Source organism: Corylus avellana, chromosome ca2 (genome assembly GCF_901000735.1).
Source record: "Corylus avellana chromosome ca2, CavTom2PMs-1.0".
In the NCBI taxonomy this organism is placed as follows: domain Eukaryota; kingdom Viridiplantae; phylum Streptophyta; class Magnoliopsida; order Fagales; family Betulaceae; genus Corylus; species Corylus avellana.
In genome coordinates, this window is record NC_081542.1 from 32,064,340 (window position 1) to 32,081,963 (window position 17,624).

Sequence of the window (17,624 nt, forward strand, 5' to 3'; positions counted from 1 at the left end):
TTTCATGAGATTTTCATTTTACTTGCATTAGTCATCAAACTAAAAGGAAGAACAGTAAAAATAAAAATAAAAAAACAGGAAAGGAAAGATATTTCTCTCTCCCTTCCCCCCAGCTGGCAATTTTGGTAATTATCCATTCCAGCATAGAGGTGAATATCTTTCTGAAAAGTGCAGCCCATTTTAGCTACAGTTTTCTAAAAGAGAAGCAGAAACAGACGTTGTACTAGAGGAAAAGCATGGCTCAAAGATCATGGTGTTGTTTAATGGAGGTGAATGAATAGTCTGATAGAATAGCTAGATATTTAATCCAGTGACAGGTCATATTGAACATGAACATCTTCACAAAATGCCAACACAGATCTATATTTCATTTGGTCTATTCCCGCAGATTATCTTACCAGTTCATATCTGCGCTTGTGATAGATTAAATTATTTAGACAACATAGAAGCAACACACACACACACACATGTATATTTATATAAGAGAGAGAAAAAGACAGATAGAGACTTGCTTCATCTTCTGAAACCTATAGCATCATGTCTTCTAAGATTCTGCTTTTGTCTAGGAGGAACGTCCAGAACCCATTTACATTTTTGGCAGCAAAAGGTAATTGCTTCAGAAAAAACCTTGGTGAGAACCAGAAGGTTATTCCTGCGGCCCTGCCCTGCTCTTTTCAAAAGCAATCACCAAGTGTTGGTCCTGCCATGGGAGGTTATCTTGGGAGGGGAGATATGAATATGGTCCAAATCTTTAGTATTTTCCACATAAAGTGATCACTAGTTGCCTTTGATTTGTCTGCAGCGGTGGAAGCAGTGAAGAAATCCATGACCTCCATGTCATAATACTACAACTGTTAGTGAGATTCCCCAGGGATGGGGCACTACAATGAATATTAGTAGAAAAAATAACCCACATCAAATTTCAGGCAGTTGAATCTCCACGTCACTACCCTTAGCTTCATGCCTGATGGAATATCGATTGTCTTTTTTCAATGTTCGTTTATATCTTTTTGCATCTTTCTGCTTTTGATAGGACAGACTTTTATTTTCAAAGTTTGAGGAGGGAGGATCCTTGGAGTTCCTGAAATTGTTCAATTGCTGTCGAAGCTTTAACTTCAGAATTCCACAGTGAGAACCAAACATCTGTCAACATATAAATGTAACAAATCCTGTAGTCAGCTATAATTATCACCTAAATTACAGTTGCTTCACTTTAAATGCGGATTAATCCTTTTTGACAAATATTAGGCCCGACTTTGTTATCCATTATTACAAGAAGTTCCATCACTTCTTGAACTTCAGCACTAACCATTCTAAGATCATCATCTGCCATAGGGGTCTGCATATCATTCTTATGTTATACATTATAACAAGAAGTGCCATCACCTACTTCTTCAACTTCAACACTAACCATTCTAACATCGTCATCCACCATAGGAGTTCGCATATCATTCTTATAATCGATCCAACTATAACCTGGTTTCTTAATGATCTGTTTATCACTCATCAACTCTCTAACCGCCCTCACATCATCCCATCTTCCCAAAGCCGAATAGATGTTGGCCAGAAGCACATAAGGAGCAGAATTCTGTGGGTCCAGGCGAAGAAGTTCCTCTGCTGCCCTTTTTGCTAAGCTCACATTAGCATGAACACGACAAGAACTAAGCAATACCTCCCATAAAACTGGGTCATCCTTATACGGAACCTTATCTATGAGCACTTCAGCTTCGTGGAACCGACCAGCTCGGCCCAATGAATCAATAATGCAAGTGTAATGGTCCAAGACTTGCTCCACTCCATGCTCTAGCTGCATTGAATTGAATATTTCTATACCCAAATCTACCAATCCTGAATGGCTACAAGCAGTTAAAACAGCAGTAAATGTTATACCGTCAGGTTTCTCACCTGAACTAACCATGTCCTTGTAGAGACAAACAGCCTCATATCCACGTCCATTTTGTGCGTACCCATGTATCATTTCATTCCAAGTAACAGTATTTTTACAGGGCATCATATCAAAGAACCGCCTGGCCCCATCTACTTCACCACATTTACAATACATATCAATAAGAGCACTCCCCACAAAGACATCACTTACATATCCACCTTTTGTTATCTGGGCATGAACCTGTCTCCCATGAAATGAAGAAGATAGTTTGGCACAACAACTCAGTACAGTAGCATAAGAAAATTGAGTGGGAAATATTCCATTTTGTCTCATCTGCTTGAAGAAAGTGAAAGCTTCCATGTCTAGAGAGTTAAGTGAAAAACCAGCTATCATTGAATTCCAGCAAACAATATCCAATTCAGGCGTATTAAAAAATATGTGCTTTGCCATCTCTGTCTTCCCACACTTAGAATACATGCAAATTAATCCACTGGTAACATATACGTCAGTATGAAGGGAAGCCTTTTGTGAGGCAGCATGGACCTGCTTTCCAGATTCCAGAAGCCCCAGTGCTGCACATGAGCTGAGGATAATGGCCAAGGTAGTCCGATCAAATTGCACACTTCGAAACTGCATTTCCCTAAACAGTTCTATTGCCTCATTATGGTACCCACTCTGGGCATAGCCAGAGAGTATGGCAGTCCATGAACTCACACTCGGGCATGACATGCTATTAAACATTAGACGCCCGGTTTCAATATCCCCAGACTTGATGCACGCTGCAAGCATATTAATGTAAGTGACCTCATCCGGCTGAAAACCGCAACATTGCATTCTTTGCAGGTACTCCACAGCTTTCTGACTTTGGAATTTCTGGCCATACCCAGCTATCATAACATTCCAAGAAACAACACTGACTTCAGGCAAATTAGTAAAAATCTTCTCAGCACTATCCATGTCCCCATTCTTCGCGTACATATCAAGCAATGAATTATTTGAATGAAGATCTCTCTCAAATCCAAGTTTAATCATGAGGCCGTGAACTTGTCGCCCATGTACGTTAGAAGAAAGCACGAAAGTCGGATCATCCTGACCAAATTCTCCACATACCCCTCTGACACAAGCACCTAAAGTGCTTGACAACGAGACAGAATCGATCCGAATTCCTTTTCTGCACATCAGTCTAAACATTTCCAAAGCCTCCACGGCACGATCCGTCTGCACTAAACCACCCATCATCGCTGTAAACGTGACCTCATTAGGCTCATGCATGTCCCCAAAAACTTGACTTGCATCCCGAATAAGGCCACACTTTGCATACATACACAACAAAGCATTACTCACAAACATATTGTTCTCAAGCCCAATCTTAATGACAAGACCATGACATATCCTACCACGCTCTGAATCCAACAACACGCTGTATGCACTAAATACACTCGCCAAAGTGAAATGGGTAGGCACGAATCCTTCCAAAATCATCGAATCATACGCATCCAACGCTTTGTGTTCAAGCCCACTTCGAACTAATGTACTAATCAAAGTGTTCCAAGACACGGTGTTTCTGTCAGGCATTTTAACGAACAATGCATAGGCATCCTGTATGTTGCCCAATTTACACTGGGCACCCAACAGGGCATTCCAAGAATATACGTCTTTCTGAGCGATTTTATCGAATACCCGGTAAGCAGAATCGATTTTGCCGCATTTGGAGTAAAGCTCGATGAGGCGGTTGGCGAGGAAGGTGTCGGAGGCGAGACCATTGCGGAGGATAAAAGCGTGGAGGAGCTTGCCAGCAAGGTGGGCTTTCTTCTGAATGCAAGACTGCAAGAGGTTTGCCAAGTAGGTGGTGCTCTTGCTTTCCATGGTTAAGTTTTGAAAATGAGGGCGTTAACCCATTGAAATTTTGAGGGTAAGTGTCAAGGGACAAATTTTTCACACCAAATAAGCCACGTGATGACCCTTAGCAAAACACCAAGTAGTGTCAAGGCAGCCAACACACCAATAGGGGTTAAAAAAGGGTAATCACAGCACACACAGATTTTACGGGAGCAATACCTCCCAACTTTTATACTCAACCAAACCAAATGTACAAAGACAATAGCTAGGGCCCTTACACATTGGAACCCTTAGCCTAAATACAAGCAACTAGCCACCAAGACTTACGATGCAGGAAATTAGGGCTGTGTTTGACAACGGGTTTTGGGGCATGTGCGTTGGTTGTGCACTGTTTAGTAACTTTGAATGGGTCTACCAAAAGCTGCAACATGAAAGACATTGAACAGTGCTTTTGCTTCATAAAACAGGCCCATTTTCAACCTGCATTTGGTGTTCCAAAAATGCCCCTGCAGCAAACCCATTCAAAGTGATATTTCTTCCCACTTTTTTTTACTTCATTATTTAGAGAGGGTTGCCATCTTTCTTCTTTCTTCTTTCTTAAGTGAAGTTTTCCACTTCAGCTGCTGCTTGGTCCGTGACCCAGCAATGGCGAAGGCTCATCCACCACGGCTCCACTCACTAGAGCTCGAACTCAGGTAATTTTCTGTAATTTTTATTACTTGGTGGACATAAAATGAATAATGTCCGAATGTCTCTGCATAATCAAGTAATATTAACATGGAAACAAATTTCTCTGCATAATCAAGTAATATTAATGGGAGGCAACAGCACGATTTGGCTTAAAAATGCTACTTTTTAGCTTGACACGGCGACACGAGGTGCACGAGCTCCATATTTTGGCTCATTTCCTCGTACATTCCCTCCATAGTTTTCTTTTCCCACGACATGAAAAATTGACCATCGACAATTGAAAATATATCTGGCGCTACATACACACCAAAATCCACAACGGTAATGCATGTTCACACATTCTGTCCACAGTGCTATATATCTATATGTTTCATTTCTATTATCCAAACATATCAATAAGGATTGGGTTGGTAAAGCGATTTAGAGGGTATTTTCGATTTTTTAATTAGAACATAACATAAATGTAAAAATAGTTTAATTTGAGTGTTGAATTGTTTGTTAATTTTTTTGCTTAGCCAAAAGTTGTCTTAAAAGTAGGGGTGGGCAGATTAATCGCTACCGTTTAACCGGCCGTCTACCGGCTTCGACCGAACCGATATTAATCGTAATCGTTTAACCGATATTCTTATCGATTAAAAATTTTGTACCGAAATTCTTATTGGTTTGGTTTGGTCCGGTTAACCATTTGTTATCGGTTAACCGTTTTAACCGATAATAACCGGTATGGAGGAAGACTAGTAACAAAACCAGTCTAGTTTAGTTGGTAGTGAACTAGAGCATAAGGCTCAAATCCTTATGGTCATGGGTTCAAGCCCCTCTAGACTCTTTCTTCCACTATTTTACTTTCTTTTCCTTCTCACCGTTTCTTTTCCAAATTCCCACGCCACATATCTCATTTATTTTCTTTCTTTCTTTTTTTTTTTTTCTCCTCCTCCCACGCAGCAGACTCTTTCTCTTCCTCATTGTTTTTCTTTATTTTCCTTCTCTTCCCAATTCCCACGCCACATATTTCTTTTCTTTTCTTTCTTTTTTTTTTTTCTTCTCCTCCCACGCAATGGACTCTTTCTTCCTTATTGTTTTTCTTTCTTTTTTCCTTTCTCACTGTTAGGAGAATGGGTTTCTCCCCTTTTTTCTTCTCTTTCTAGTTCTCGCAACATCCGCCCCCATCTACTCTCACAAACCTCTCTTTTAGCATCAAAGATTTAATTCAGGTAAGAGTTTTTGCCTTTTGGTGCTTGGGGGTTAGAGAAGTAGAGAACACTGAAGAAGATGAGATTTATAATCGGTTAACCGGTTTAACCAAACCATTTAACCGTGTACCGTTATAGCCGATAATTTTCGATTAAAATTCTTATCGATTCGGTATCGGTTAAGAAACTGTTTAACCAAAAATTATCGGTTAATAACCGATAAGAGCCAAAACCGGACCGTTTTCACCGATACCCACCCCTACTTAAAAGTGTTGCCAAGGGGCGGACCTGCTTGAAAGGTCAGAGGAGAAGGAATCTTTTTTAAAATCTTTCCTAAAATATACTTTTTTTATAATTTTGTCCCCTAAATAATATTTATGCCCCTCTTCTAGCATGTAAAATTAAGAAAATGTCCCTATTCATTTAGTTTCCTTCTGGTCTTTTACAAAATTTAAATAAATGATTCATTTTTTTATAAGTTCACCTTACTAATTCAAATCTCCATTCCCCTTAGAGACCACACAATAAGATAAGAAAACACTGAGTTGATAATTCATTTGATAATTCTTCTTGCAGCCTAAGGGTTACATTTATAGAAAACTACTTAAACTTGTATAAGGAATGTAATCAATATTATTGACTTGTTAATTCAGAATTGCATTCTTTCGATTGTTTTCTCTATGTTTTCTTTTTCAGTAAAGTATTATGAGGTATGTAACTACAATTTTACATTGATATATTTAGAGATGTAATATCTAATACTAAAACCATCTATGTGGATTATTATATTTGGATTACTTTTTAAAAATTAATTGGTGATGAAGATATATTTTGATTTTGTTTGGGTAACTGCTGCTATTTGGATTCACGTTATTGTGGACATTGCGGTTTCATTAATATCTTTTCTAACATAATGCAGTCATGCTCTCGTTTTGTATAATTTCAGTGCATGGAGACATAAAGCAATTATTTGTGTTGTGACTAATTTAATTATCATTTATTTCTCAGTACGGCAGATACGCCATAAGACCACGTGACGTCCTACCCAAAAAGGATCGTTGATTATTCTAGTTAAATCAAACTCATCATTTCATTACATTTGCTCGTGTTTAAAATTTTGTTAATGTGTTCTTCTTGTTATCTTTCGCTGTCTGGTCTCTTTGTCCACATTAACTATCAACTGCATTCATATACGATATTTTATTGTTGAGATCTATATGCTTCATATATTTATGCATATATGCCAACTATTAAGTTGTCACATGTGATCCTCCCAAATCATAGATGTTTTTTTCCACGCCTCGCAAGTCCCCCCCGCAAGCATGCTTCCCCCCACTCATCCTCCCAACCCATTAGCCGGGTCGACCTTCGCATGAAATGGGAAAACAAACACAAGGACTGCCTGCTCGACATTTTGAAAGAGTTCCTTGAAGAAGGTACATGACCACCATATGGGAAACCCATAATTTCTCACATTACTCAAAGAGTGAACAACAGACTTCATGATAGCACTCAATACACGGATTACCAAGTTGGTGAGAAAATTCGTCGCCTAAGAGCAAAACATGCCAATTACTTGCAACTTAAAAGGGACAACAATGGTACTGGGTTTGGATGGGATGATGACCTTGGGACGATCAATGCAACTCCAGAGCAATGGGAACACATCAGGACGGTATACTTTTACCTTTATTGATAGAGTTTATTTATTGTTATGTATTTTCCCACTTAGAGAGGTTGTGCTAACTTAACTATTTTTTTGCATTTTTTTTTTTTTTTAACAGGATGCGAAACTGAAAAGGTACTACAAATTCCGTACTAGCCCACCCCAAAACTTCAAGAAAATGTGCTACGTCTTTACGGGGTCCACTACTACTGGAACTTACAAACATGCTAGCACCCAATCCCCCTCAGACTCCGATTGTGATGGTGAGAATCAGATAGATCTCAATCTCCCTCCGGCCATCGTTGACCTAACTGAAGGCCCTAATTGTCCCATACGGAAGCCGAAAAGCAAGTCAAAGGGAAAGAGGAAATGTGATGTGGATTTGCAGTCCCCCCATTCTAGCAAGCGTTCCTCAAAGGGCGAGGAAGTTTTCACTCGGATTACTAATGAGTTCAATGAAATTAAGGATACAGTCATCCGGCAACTAAAAATATCCTACAGTTCCCCATCAGTTGAGGACGCTAGCTCTGCCCGGTGCCCTTCATCTAAAAGTCTTGTTGGATGGGTGATGAAGATAGTTAATGTTCTTGCTGCTGAGATGTCAATGCCTCCTACAACATATATGGATATGTGTAACAACCTCAAGGACCCACACTGGGCGAAGCTTGTATTGAACATGAATGCTGAGGGACAACGTTATTGGGTCTCAACTTTCATGACCTCCGGCAATAATTGATACAATCAATTATTGTGTTATGTTATCTTTCTATTATGCGTCATTTGCAAAACATTATTATCTTATTATGATTGTGTGTAATACTAAACTTTAGTACTGTACGGATGCCTATTTCCTAACATGTATGGCTTTACCTTTAAAGTGACGCATATTTCAATATGATGTAGATCTACGTGTTATGTTATCTTCATTATCATGTTATGTTATTGTGTTATGTTATCCTCTATACTTCATTATCATGTTATGTTATCTTTGTGGCTTTAATATCTAATGACGCATATTTAAATATGATGTAGACCTACATGACATTATGCATTACATGAAATTGTAGGTTTTTCGACATGGATAAAGCTGACAATAGTGATTTCACAAACCATGATGATCTTACGGATTCCGATATTGAGGAATCTGATGACGACGATGAGGAGCCAAATTTGGATTCATCACTAAGGGATGAATTGGAGATTCTTCTTTTGTGCATGTTTGAGTTAGTGCAAGAATGTTACGTCCATTTAATGCACCCATCAATAAGCTGCATTCCAATTCCTCAAAGGACGTCAATGTTGACCGGCGCCATGTGGGTACATTCGGTACTTACCGATGACAACACAACTACATGCTACGAGCGATTTTGAATGTTGCCGAGTACATTCTTGAAACTATATAACACATTGAAACAAAATGATTTCTTAAAGAGCAGTCGTTATGTTAAGATTACAGAGCAAGTTGCGACATTTCTCTTAATTGCCACGCACAGTCACACGCATAGGGATGTGTCGGATAGAATACAACGATCTTCGGAAACAGTAAACTGATATTGTCACCTAGTTTCGAAAGCGCTTTGTAGGCTTGGAAAAACCATCATACGACCATCCGCAATGCAGGTGCCTCACCCGTATGTCATGACAGATAGCCGCTATTATCCGTGGTTTGGGGTAAGTCATATTAAAACCAACGTAGTGTTTAGTTGAAAAAGTTTGTTGCTGAAATATATAGCATTTACGTTAATTGGTATCATTACTTGATTTCACGATATATATATTTTTTTCTTCTAGAAATGTATTGGGGCATTGATAGCACCCACGTTGACGCAAACGTGACGGGGGAGAACAAGGTGCCCTATCGGGATTACAAGTCGAACGTATCGCAGAATGTGTTATGTATAGTTGATTTTGACTTATGCTTCACCTACGTCTATGCTGGTTGGGACGACAGCACACATGACTCCCGGGTTTTTTGGGAGTGCATACACGATCCAAAAGTCTGCTTCCCCAACCCAACTGAAGGTACTAGTTTGCAACGTAGGTTTTGTGTTTGTTAATCTACTATTGGCGCCGAGTCTAACGTGCTAGTCTTCAATGAATTTTTTGTAGAGTATTTTTACCTGGTTGACTCGGGCTATGGCTGCTACAAGGGGTTTCTTACCCCGCATCGCAATGAAAGATACCATCAGGAGACTTTTCGTCAATCTTGGATACCGCCTAAGAATGCTATGGAATTTTTTAACTACAGACACTCTTCCCTACGTTCAGTTGTTGAAAGAACGTTCGGAATTCTAAAGAAACGTTTCAAAATCTTGAAGTGTATGTCTCCATTTTCCATGCGATATCAGCGATATTTTGTGATCGAGTGTTGCACCGTGCACAACTTCATTCGAAAGGATTGCGGTCTCACGGATCCGTTATTTGTTAAAGCTTTAAAGAAGATATACGGGCAAGAATGGATTGATGTGTCACCGGTGGCAACCATGCCACCTGTTCCATACGTCGCACGTGATGTACCACCGAACCGATCTCGCAAAAGTAAAGAATTCATGGTAATATATTGGGATGATGTGACAAGTCACATGTGACAAACCGTAAATTCGGGATAATTTACGGCTCCTTTCATCTTCCCGTGTTTTGTTTAGTTTTTTGTGTATTATGGATATTGCAGACGAATCTATACAACACCTAGATAGGGGTTGACTATGTGTATGCAATGTCGTGCTTATCCTTTTGACTTGAAAATGTTCAAGTAATATTATAAAGTTCTATGTATGTACAAAAAAATTTGCGATATATTTTCAAGTGAAATACATCAAAGGCCTTAATCTATATGATTTTCAATTCACTCCAGGGGGCTCAACCCACTTATTAGCCCGACTCGTATATATATATACATATACAAATTTCAATTATGTTTAAACAATATATCCATATAGTGTTAGCATTGATCTGAGAGTTTTGAACGACATTTTGAGCGAGGTTGATTGACGATAAATTTTGATCCAGTGGATATCAAGAGTTTCCAATCAATTTTTTAATTTTTTTTCTATTCTAAAAACAATTTCTTTTAGGTTATATATGTGAATGATGGTTGTGAAAAATAATCTACAGAAAATATTGTCTTTCTCTATTATTTTAGTATTGCTTTGGTTTTTTTTTTAATAGTCACGAATATTTGCAATACTCATTTAAGTACTAATAATAAAAGAGAGGGTTGTACTAATTACATAAAAACTAAAAGGAACGGAAGAAGATAAATTATGCTCATACTTGAATACAGCAGTTAAAATACATTAGCATTGAAGTCTATCACCAAACAAAGACCGCCTATAGTGAGTTAATGAAAATAGGCCGGTTTCGTAACACTATGTCATTACATATAGGATTGTCTTATAGATGCAATTAATTGTTGTTGGCCAAAACATTTTCCTACAAGGGCAGCCTACGCCGAGCAATATCCTGAGGTGTTCCAAAAATGAAATACATGAGCATTGAAGCTAGAGCCAAACATAGCCCGCATAGTGCAATAAGCAGAAAATGGAGTCGACTTTCAACAGCTTCTCCATGGGGAAGTTGGTCCTCCAGCAACTTATTCTTCGTCTTCAGCTCAGATATCATCACCCGGGTACGATCATTGACAAGGTCATCAACCCAGTCAAAAAACTTGCAATGTGTTCCAGTTCCATCCTTAAATTTAGGGCACCCAAAGTATCGCCGACCTGGGTTATCTTTACTCGATGAGGTCCGAAGTGGACGTGGCAATCCGCAGAAGTATACACGCGTCTTTTGTTGACAATAGCCAGAGGCAGTTGATGAACGGTCTGACATCTGCAACCACAGAACCACAGGTATGACAAAATGTATGGGTTTTCAATTAAATGTCATCTATTATGTATGGTTCAACTAAATGTTATCTATTAAAATTAGCTAGTGGGACTTTTATAGTTAATTTCGTATTAACAACAAATGAAGAGTTTGTTTTATATTAAGTACGCTTCATCTGTAAGCTTGTAACTTTATGTTTGGCATGTTTTATTTGTTTTACCTTTTACTTCACTGGGTGTTTGATGTTGTTTCTATTCTTCCATGGAAATAGAATAGATTTTTTAAGAGGCTCGATAATAGAAACATGCCAAAGCAAGTAGACAGGACAGGAAATTGAAGCACAAGGTGAAAATAACGACTTGAAGCTTTAAAAGCATTCTTAACCAAGCAAGTGCGACTCCATAAACAATAAGAAAGAAAAAAAAAATGCAGAATTGGGGAAAAAATAAGAAGAGAAAACTTTTACTATGAAACAGAAATATAGAGACAAATTGACGACCCAATAAGCAAAATATCAAATAGCTCCGCTTGGTCTGTGAGAAAATCAGGAAAATTGTAAAAATGAAAATAAAATAATCCCAGTGTCTTCGTTATTTATACCAACAAACCAAAAGCCACATACAACAACGCCATAGTTCAAACAAACCGAGAGCTCAGGAAAAAAAAAATCTGGAATTCATGATTTTCTTCAATTTTCTCAGTAACCAAGCAGATGTGATATGCCAAAAGACAATTATATTACAAAACAACCCATCAAACAAACACAGTAATCCCATCAAATCAAACCCATGACATATATAAATACATAAAAATAAAAATAAAAACTATATATTATTATGTAAGAAAAGAAATGAAGAGGGGGGAGTAAACGTACAGAAAATTACCTGAGTTGGGGCTCTAGTGAGTGGAGCCGTGGTGGATGGGCCTTCGCCGTCGCTGGGTCACAGACCAAGAAGCAGCTAGAGCGGACAAACTTCACTGAAGAAGAAAGACGGAGTGGACTATGGAGAGAAATGGGTGCTGGTTTTCTGAAAGAAAGAAGAAAGACGGCAACCCTCTCTGAATAATGAAGTAAAAAAAAGTGGGAAGAAATATCACTTTGAATGGGTTTGCTGCAGGGGCATTTTTGGAACACCAAATGCAGGCTGAAAATGGGCTGTTTTCTGAAGCAAAAGCACTGTTCAATGTCTTTCATGCTGCAGCTTTTGGCAGACCCATTCAAAGTTACTAAACAGGGCACAGCCAATGCACATGCCCCAAAACCCGTTGTCAAACACAGCCTAGAATACACACTCACATGCACTCAGTGTTTCCCTCATAGCAACTCCCTCACAAGACTCACTCTCAATGAAGCTTTCAACTCTCCCACAATGAAAGTTCTAGCAACCCATTTATAGCCATCGGGAGGGAGAGCTTTGCTGCAATGGGCTGCCACCTGGCTCCAGCCCACTGCCTGGTGTAGCATGGTTTAAACCCAGCAAGCAATCTTCCACTGGACCATGCTTCTTGGTCCATTTGAAATCAACCAATGCCCTTGTGGCAGCCCTTGCTTAACTTCCTACCACAAGGCAACCCTTGCAAGCATCCAACTGTCCCATTGAGGCCCAACCATCTTCCTCCCACTTGTCCAAGTCTTGCCGGCTTGGCAGAGCACCATTCCGCCCACTATAGCGAGCAATCATCAGCTAGGAAGCTTGGCCAACGCCCCACACAAGCCACTACCACTCTCAAGGTCCTTCTGTCTTCCCAACTCCACAGCAAGGCAATCATAAAACCCTGGCACAGTAGGTCTTCTTGAACAAGGCAAGGGCACCACATGGTTGATGCAGCAAGCCACACTATGTCCATCCAAAAACAAGCTTTCAATAGGATCTTCAAGGGGCTAGGTCATGCCCAAGCCCATACAACAACCATGCTACCAAAGCCAAGCACTTTGATAGTGCATGGGCCAATGTCCAACCAAACAACCAGCAAGGCTGGAACAAGTCCATCCTTCATCTTAGCTCAAAGCATGCCTCCCTCATGCCAGGCATGATGGTCAGCAAGGATGTTTGGTAAACCCATGCAGCCACCATGACAGCCATGTTACTGCTGTGACAAACCACCCCTACCAGATGAAGTCGACACCCTCGTCGACTGGGTGGCTAATACTATAGGACCTTGTCCTCAAACTGCCATAGGGTAGTGTCCCTCTCCCAAGTCGCTTCTGAGATGGGTGAGCCTCGCCACTGAACCAAATAATATATTCTCCAATTCTTCTTGTGTTGGCCTTCCCTCTTGTGGTCCAAAATTTTCTCTACTTTCTGCTTAAATTCCTTCTGAACATTAGATGGTACCCTCTTTGGTTTGCCACGGCTTGGCTCCTCAACATCTTCATGGTATGGCTTGAGGAGACTCACATGGAAGGTGGTATGTACCTTCAATCCTTCGGGCAGCTTCAATCGATAGGCAACATTGCCTATTCACTTCACTACTTCAAAGGGACCATCATACTTGGGCATCAACCCCTTGTGGATCACTCCCCTTTGAAATTTTCTTAAAATTTTGTGGGGTAACTTCAGCATTACCTTATCTCCAACAGAAAACTCCAAGGATCGTTGTTTCTCATCGGCAAACTTCTTCATATGTTTCTGAGCTTTGGCCAAACTGTCCTTGGCCTGTTGCAGCAACTCCTGCCTTTCTCTAACAAATTTGAAGGCAGCAGAGCATCTTTCTCTAGTTTTTTGTGCTGCAACTTCATGAGGGGCCAAGGGTTGATGGTCAAAAACAAGCTCAAATGGACTCATCCCAGTTGCAGAGGACTTGTGCAAGTTGTTTGCAAATTGGGCAACTTCCAACAACTCTAGCCAATTCTTCTGGTTTGTTGAAGCATAATGCCTCAAATAGTCTTCAAGTAAAGCATTAACCCTCTGTCTGCCCATCTGTTTGAGGGTGATAGCTAGTAGAGAACTTCAATTATGACCCCATCATGTTGAACAAGGTAGTCCAAAACCGCCCAATGAACCTGGGATCTCTATCACTCACAATGTCTTCAGGCAACTCAAAGATCTTGACTACATGGGCAAAAAACAACTTAGCAACCAATTCAGCAGGGCAACTTACTAGCACTGCAATAAAGACTGCATATTTCAAAAATTTGTCCACAACCACCATCACAGCATTCATCCCTTCCATAGTAGGGAAACCCCCAAGAAAATCCATGGAAACTGAGGCCTAAGGTCTGTCTGGAACAGGAAGTGGTTGCAACAAACCAGCTTCCTTCCTTTGCCCCCCCTTGTCTTGTTGGCACACCAAACAAGTCCTCACATATAACTCCACTTCAACCCTCAGTCGAGGCCAGTAGTAAGATCTAGATAGAAGAGTAAGCATCCTTTCCCTCCCAAGATGCTCTGCCCACTTGGAGTCATGAGACTCCTTCAACACTTCACGTCGTATTACACTAACAGGAACGTATAATCGATGGCCTTTAGCATACAACAAGCCATCTTCCAGCCAATTCTGACAAACAATACCTTCCTTGACTGATTTTGCTAGTTTCACATAAGCAACATCAGTTTTTGCCACCTCTTTGATTCTGCCCAAGAAGTTGGACTCAATTCTAGACAGAGCAGCAACTATCTCATCAGCATGCTTGCGACTCAATGCATCAGCAACTTGGTTGTGTTTGCTAAGTTTGTGTACCCGTACAAAGTCGTACTCATGTAAAAAATCTGCCCTCGAGCCTATTTTGGTGAAAATTTCTTCTGAGTTTGAAAGAAAGTGTTGGCAACATTGTCTGTGCGAACCACAAACTTAGTCCTCAACAAGTATACTCTTCATCCTAGCAAACAATGAACAACAACCAACATTTCTTTCTCATGACCAGAATATCTATGTTCTGCCTCTTTCAACTTTCTGCTCTCATAGGCAACTGGATGCCTTTCTTGCACCAACACACCCCCAATGACCCTGTTTGAGGCATCAGTGTGTTCTTCAAATGGTAGTTCGAAGTTAGGCAGGTACAGGACAGGTTCACTTGCAACAGCAGCTTTCAACTTGTCAAAGGCAACTTGGCACTAATCCGTCCAAAGCCACTTCCCATCTTTTTCAGTAGGTCAGTGAGGGGAGCTGCCTTCTTAGAGTAGGCAGCAATAAATTTTCTGTAATAGTTGGCCAGCCCAAGAAACGAGCGCAATCCTGACACTTTCTTGGGTGGTGACCAATCTTGGATGGCCTTCACCTTGCCTTCGTCCATCAATATCTTCCCTGCACTGATTTTGTGGCCTAAAAACAGAATCTCCCTGGGAGAAAAATGTCACTTCTCTTTTTTTACATAAAGAGAGTTCTCCCTCAACTAAGTTAGAACCAACCTTAGATGGCTTAAATGATCAACAAAAGACTCACTATATACCACAATGTCATCTAGATAAACAACAACAAATTTATCTATGTAATCATAAAAGACATCATTCATAAGGTTGCAAAAGGTAGCAGGGGCATTGGTGAGGCCAAAGGGCATCACCAGAAATTCGAAAAAACCATACCGAGTTACACAGGTTGTCTTGGGCTCATCCCCCTCTGCAATTCACACTTGCCAATAACTAGAGCGTAAGTCCAGCTTGGTGTAGTAGGATGCTCTGCTCAATCAATCGAAGAGGTCTTGGATCAGGGGCACATGGTACTTATTCTTCACTATAACCTTGTTCAAAGCCCTATAATCCACACACATTAGAAGCGATCCATCCTTCTTCTTCTGGAAGAGCACTAGAGCACCATAAGGAGCTTTGAAAGGTTGGATGAAACCTGTTTCTAGCAATTCAGTAAGCTGCCTCTGCAATTCTGACAACTCTTTTGGTGACATTTTGTATGGTGCACGCGCAGGTGGTGTTGAACCCAGCAACAGCTCAATTATGTGGTCAACATTGCGTCTAGGAGGAAGAGTTCTAGGCAACTCAAGAGGCATAACAACCTCAAACTCTTCCAATAAACTCAGCACCTGTTCTGGAGCATCTATACTTGTCTCCTCCTTGATTTCTCTCAAAGCAGCCAAGTAAGTAACATCCTATTTTCTTAGGCCATGTTTGAGTTGCATGGCTGAGAGGACACCATCCTTTCTACTGTCTTAAAGAGGCGGTGCCCCCTTGATGGCCTTCACAAAATAGGGATGTGCCTTGTCCATGATCAACATTTCCCCCAAGAAGGGTATGGGTATTGCTTTAGCTAACACAAAGAAATCATTTCCAAGAATGACATCAAAATCATCTAAGGGAACCACAAGAAAGTTTACCTTCCCTGTCCACTCTCCTACTTTCAAGGAGACTGCATGAGCAATACCCACCACAGGTTGGGCTTCTGAGTTCACTGCCTTCAACTTACTCGGGCACTTGCTCAGCTTCAACCCCAACTCTGTTATCATGCGAGCTGCCACAAAGTTGTGCGTAGCTCCTGTGTCTAGCATGGCCGTGGTCTTTGAAGAGTTGGCCTCCACAGGAACATACATCAGCTCAGTAGATGGCTCTGCCTTTAGGGCATTCAACTGCATCTGGAGAGGGTTCACACGAGCCTGAGCTTCTCCACCCCCGGCTTCTCAATCTTCCTCTGTGACCAGTGCATTCAGTTTCTCCTTCTTTGGGCACTCCCTTGCCCTATGGGGACCATTACATATGAAGCAACCGTGATTGTTTTTGTTGGGCTGCTATTTGTCAACAACCTTGCCCTTGCCCTTATCAGCTTTCCCTCTAAACTTAGGCTTCTTGTTGCCCACCTTTTTTCTTACCCTTGTCTTTCAACTTGGATTTAGGTTTCTCCCCATCTTCTTTGCTCTGTCGAAAATCAACTAGCCCATTAACAGCAGCCTTGGCAGAAGAGAGATCACGAACCCCTGCCTTCGTAGCTCAAGTTGAGCCCACACTTGTAATCTTGATGTGAAATTGTACAATTTGTCGGCCTCTGACATGTCTTTGATATCTAGCATCAAAGAACTAAATTGCTTCACATACTCCCTTACTAAGGTGGTATGCTTCAATTTCTTGAGTGAGTCCCTTGCAACCCATGCGATGTTGCAAAGAATGAATTGATCTTTCAACTCCTTTCGAAGTGCTTCCCATGTTGTGATCTTTGGCCTACCAGAATCATCATTCTCCCTGGTACGCCACCATAACTTTGCATCGCCATCCAGATACATGATAGTACTGGTGACTCGTTCTGTTTCTAGAACACAAGCAGCTCGAAAATACTGCTCCATATCCCATAAGAAGTTTTCCAACTCCTTAGCACTTCTAGCACCCACAAATGGCTTAGGTTTTGGCACTTTCAGCTTGGTCATGACCTCCACACCAGTAGGTAGTCCATGGATAGATCTTTTTATAATGGCCAGTTTGGGCTGAAAACCCTTTGATATCATCCTGAATGGATTCGATCTCTTCTCCCATACCTTCCAAACGGTAAGCTGCAAGGGCAGCCTGCTCTTCAGCTCTATCTTCTAACCGTTGCAAAGTCTCTGCAGTATGGGCATCAATGGACAACTACAAGTCTGAAATGGCCT

The 17,624-nt window shown here is 40.7% G+C and overlaps 1 protein-coding gene across 1 annotated transcript; it reads right to left on the reverse strand.

Annotated features, from left to right (window-relative positions):
- Positions 1–606: 606 nt before the first annotated feature.
- Positions 607–3,843, reverse strand: LOC132173128 (pentatricopeptide repeat-containing protein At4g20770). Its single transcript, XM_059584715.1, has one exon. It carries the CDS (start codon positions 3,752–3,754, stop codon positions 1,358–1,360), a length of 2,397 nt encoding a protein of 798 aa, XP_059440698.1. The 5' UTR covers positions 3,755–3,843; the 3' UTR covers positions 607–1,357.
- Between the last annotated feature and the right edge of the window lie 13,781 nt (positions 3,844–17,624).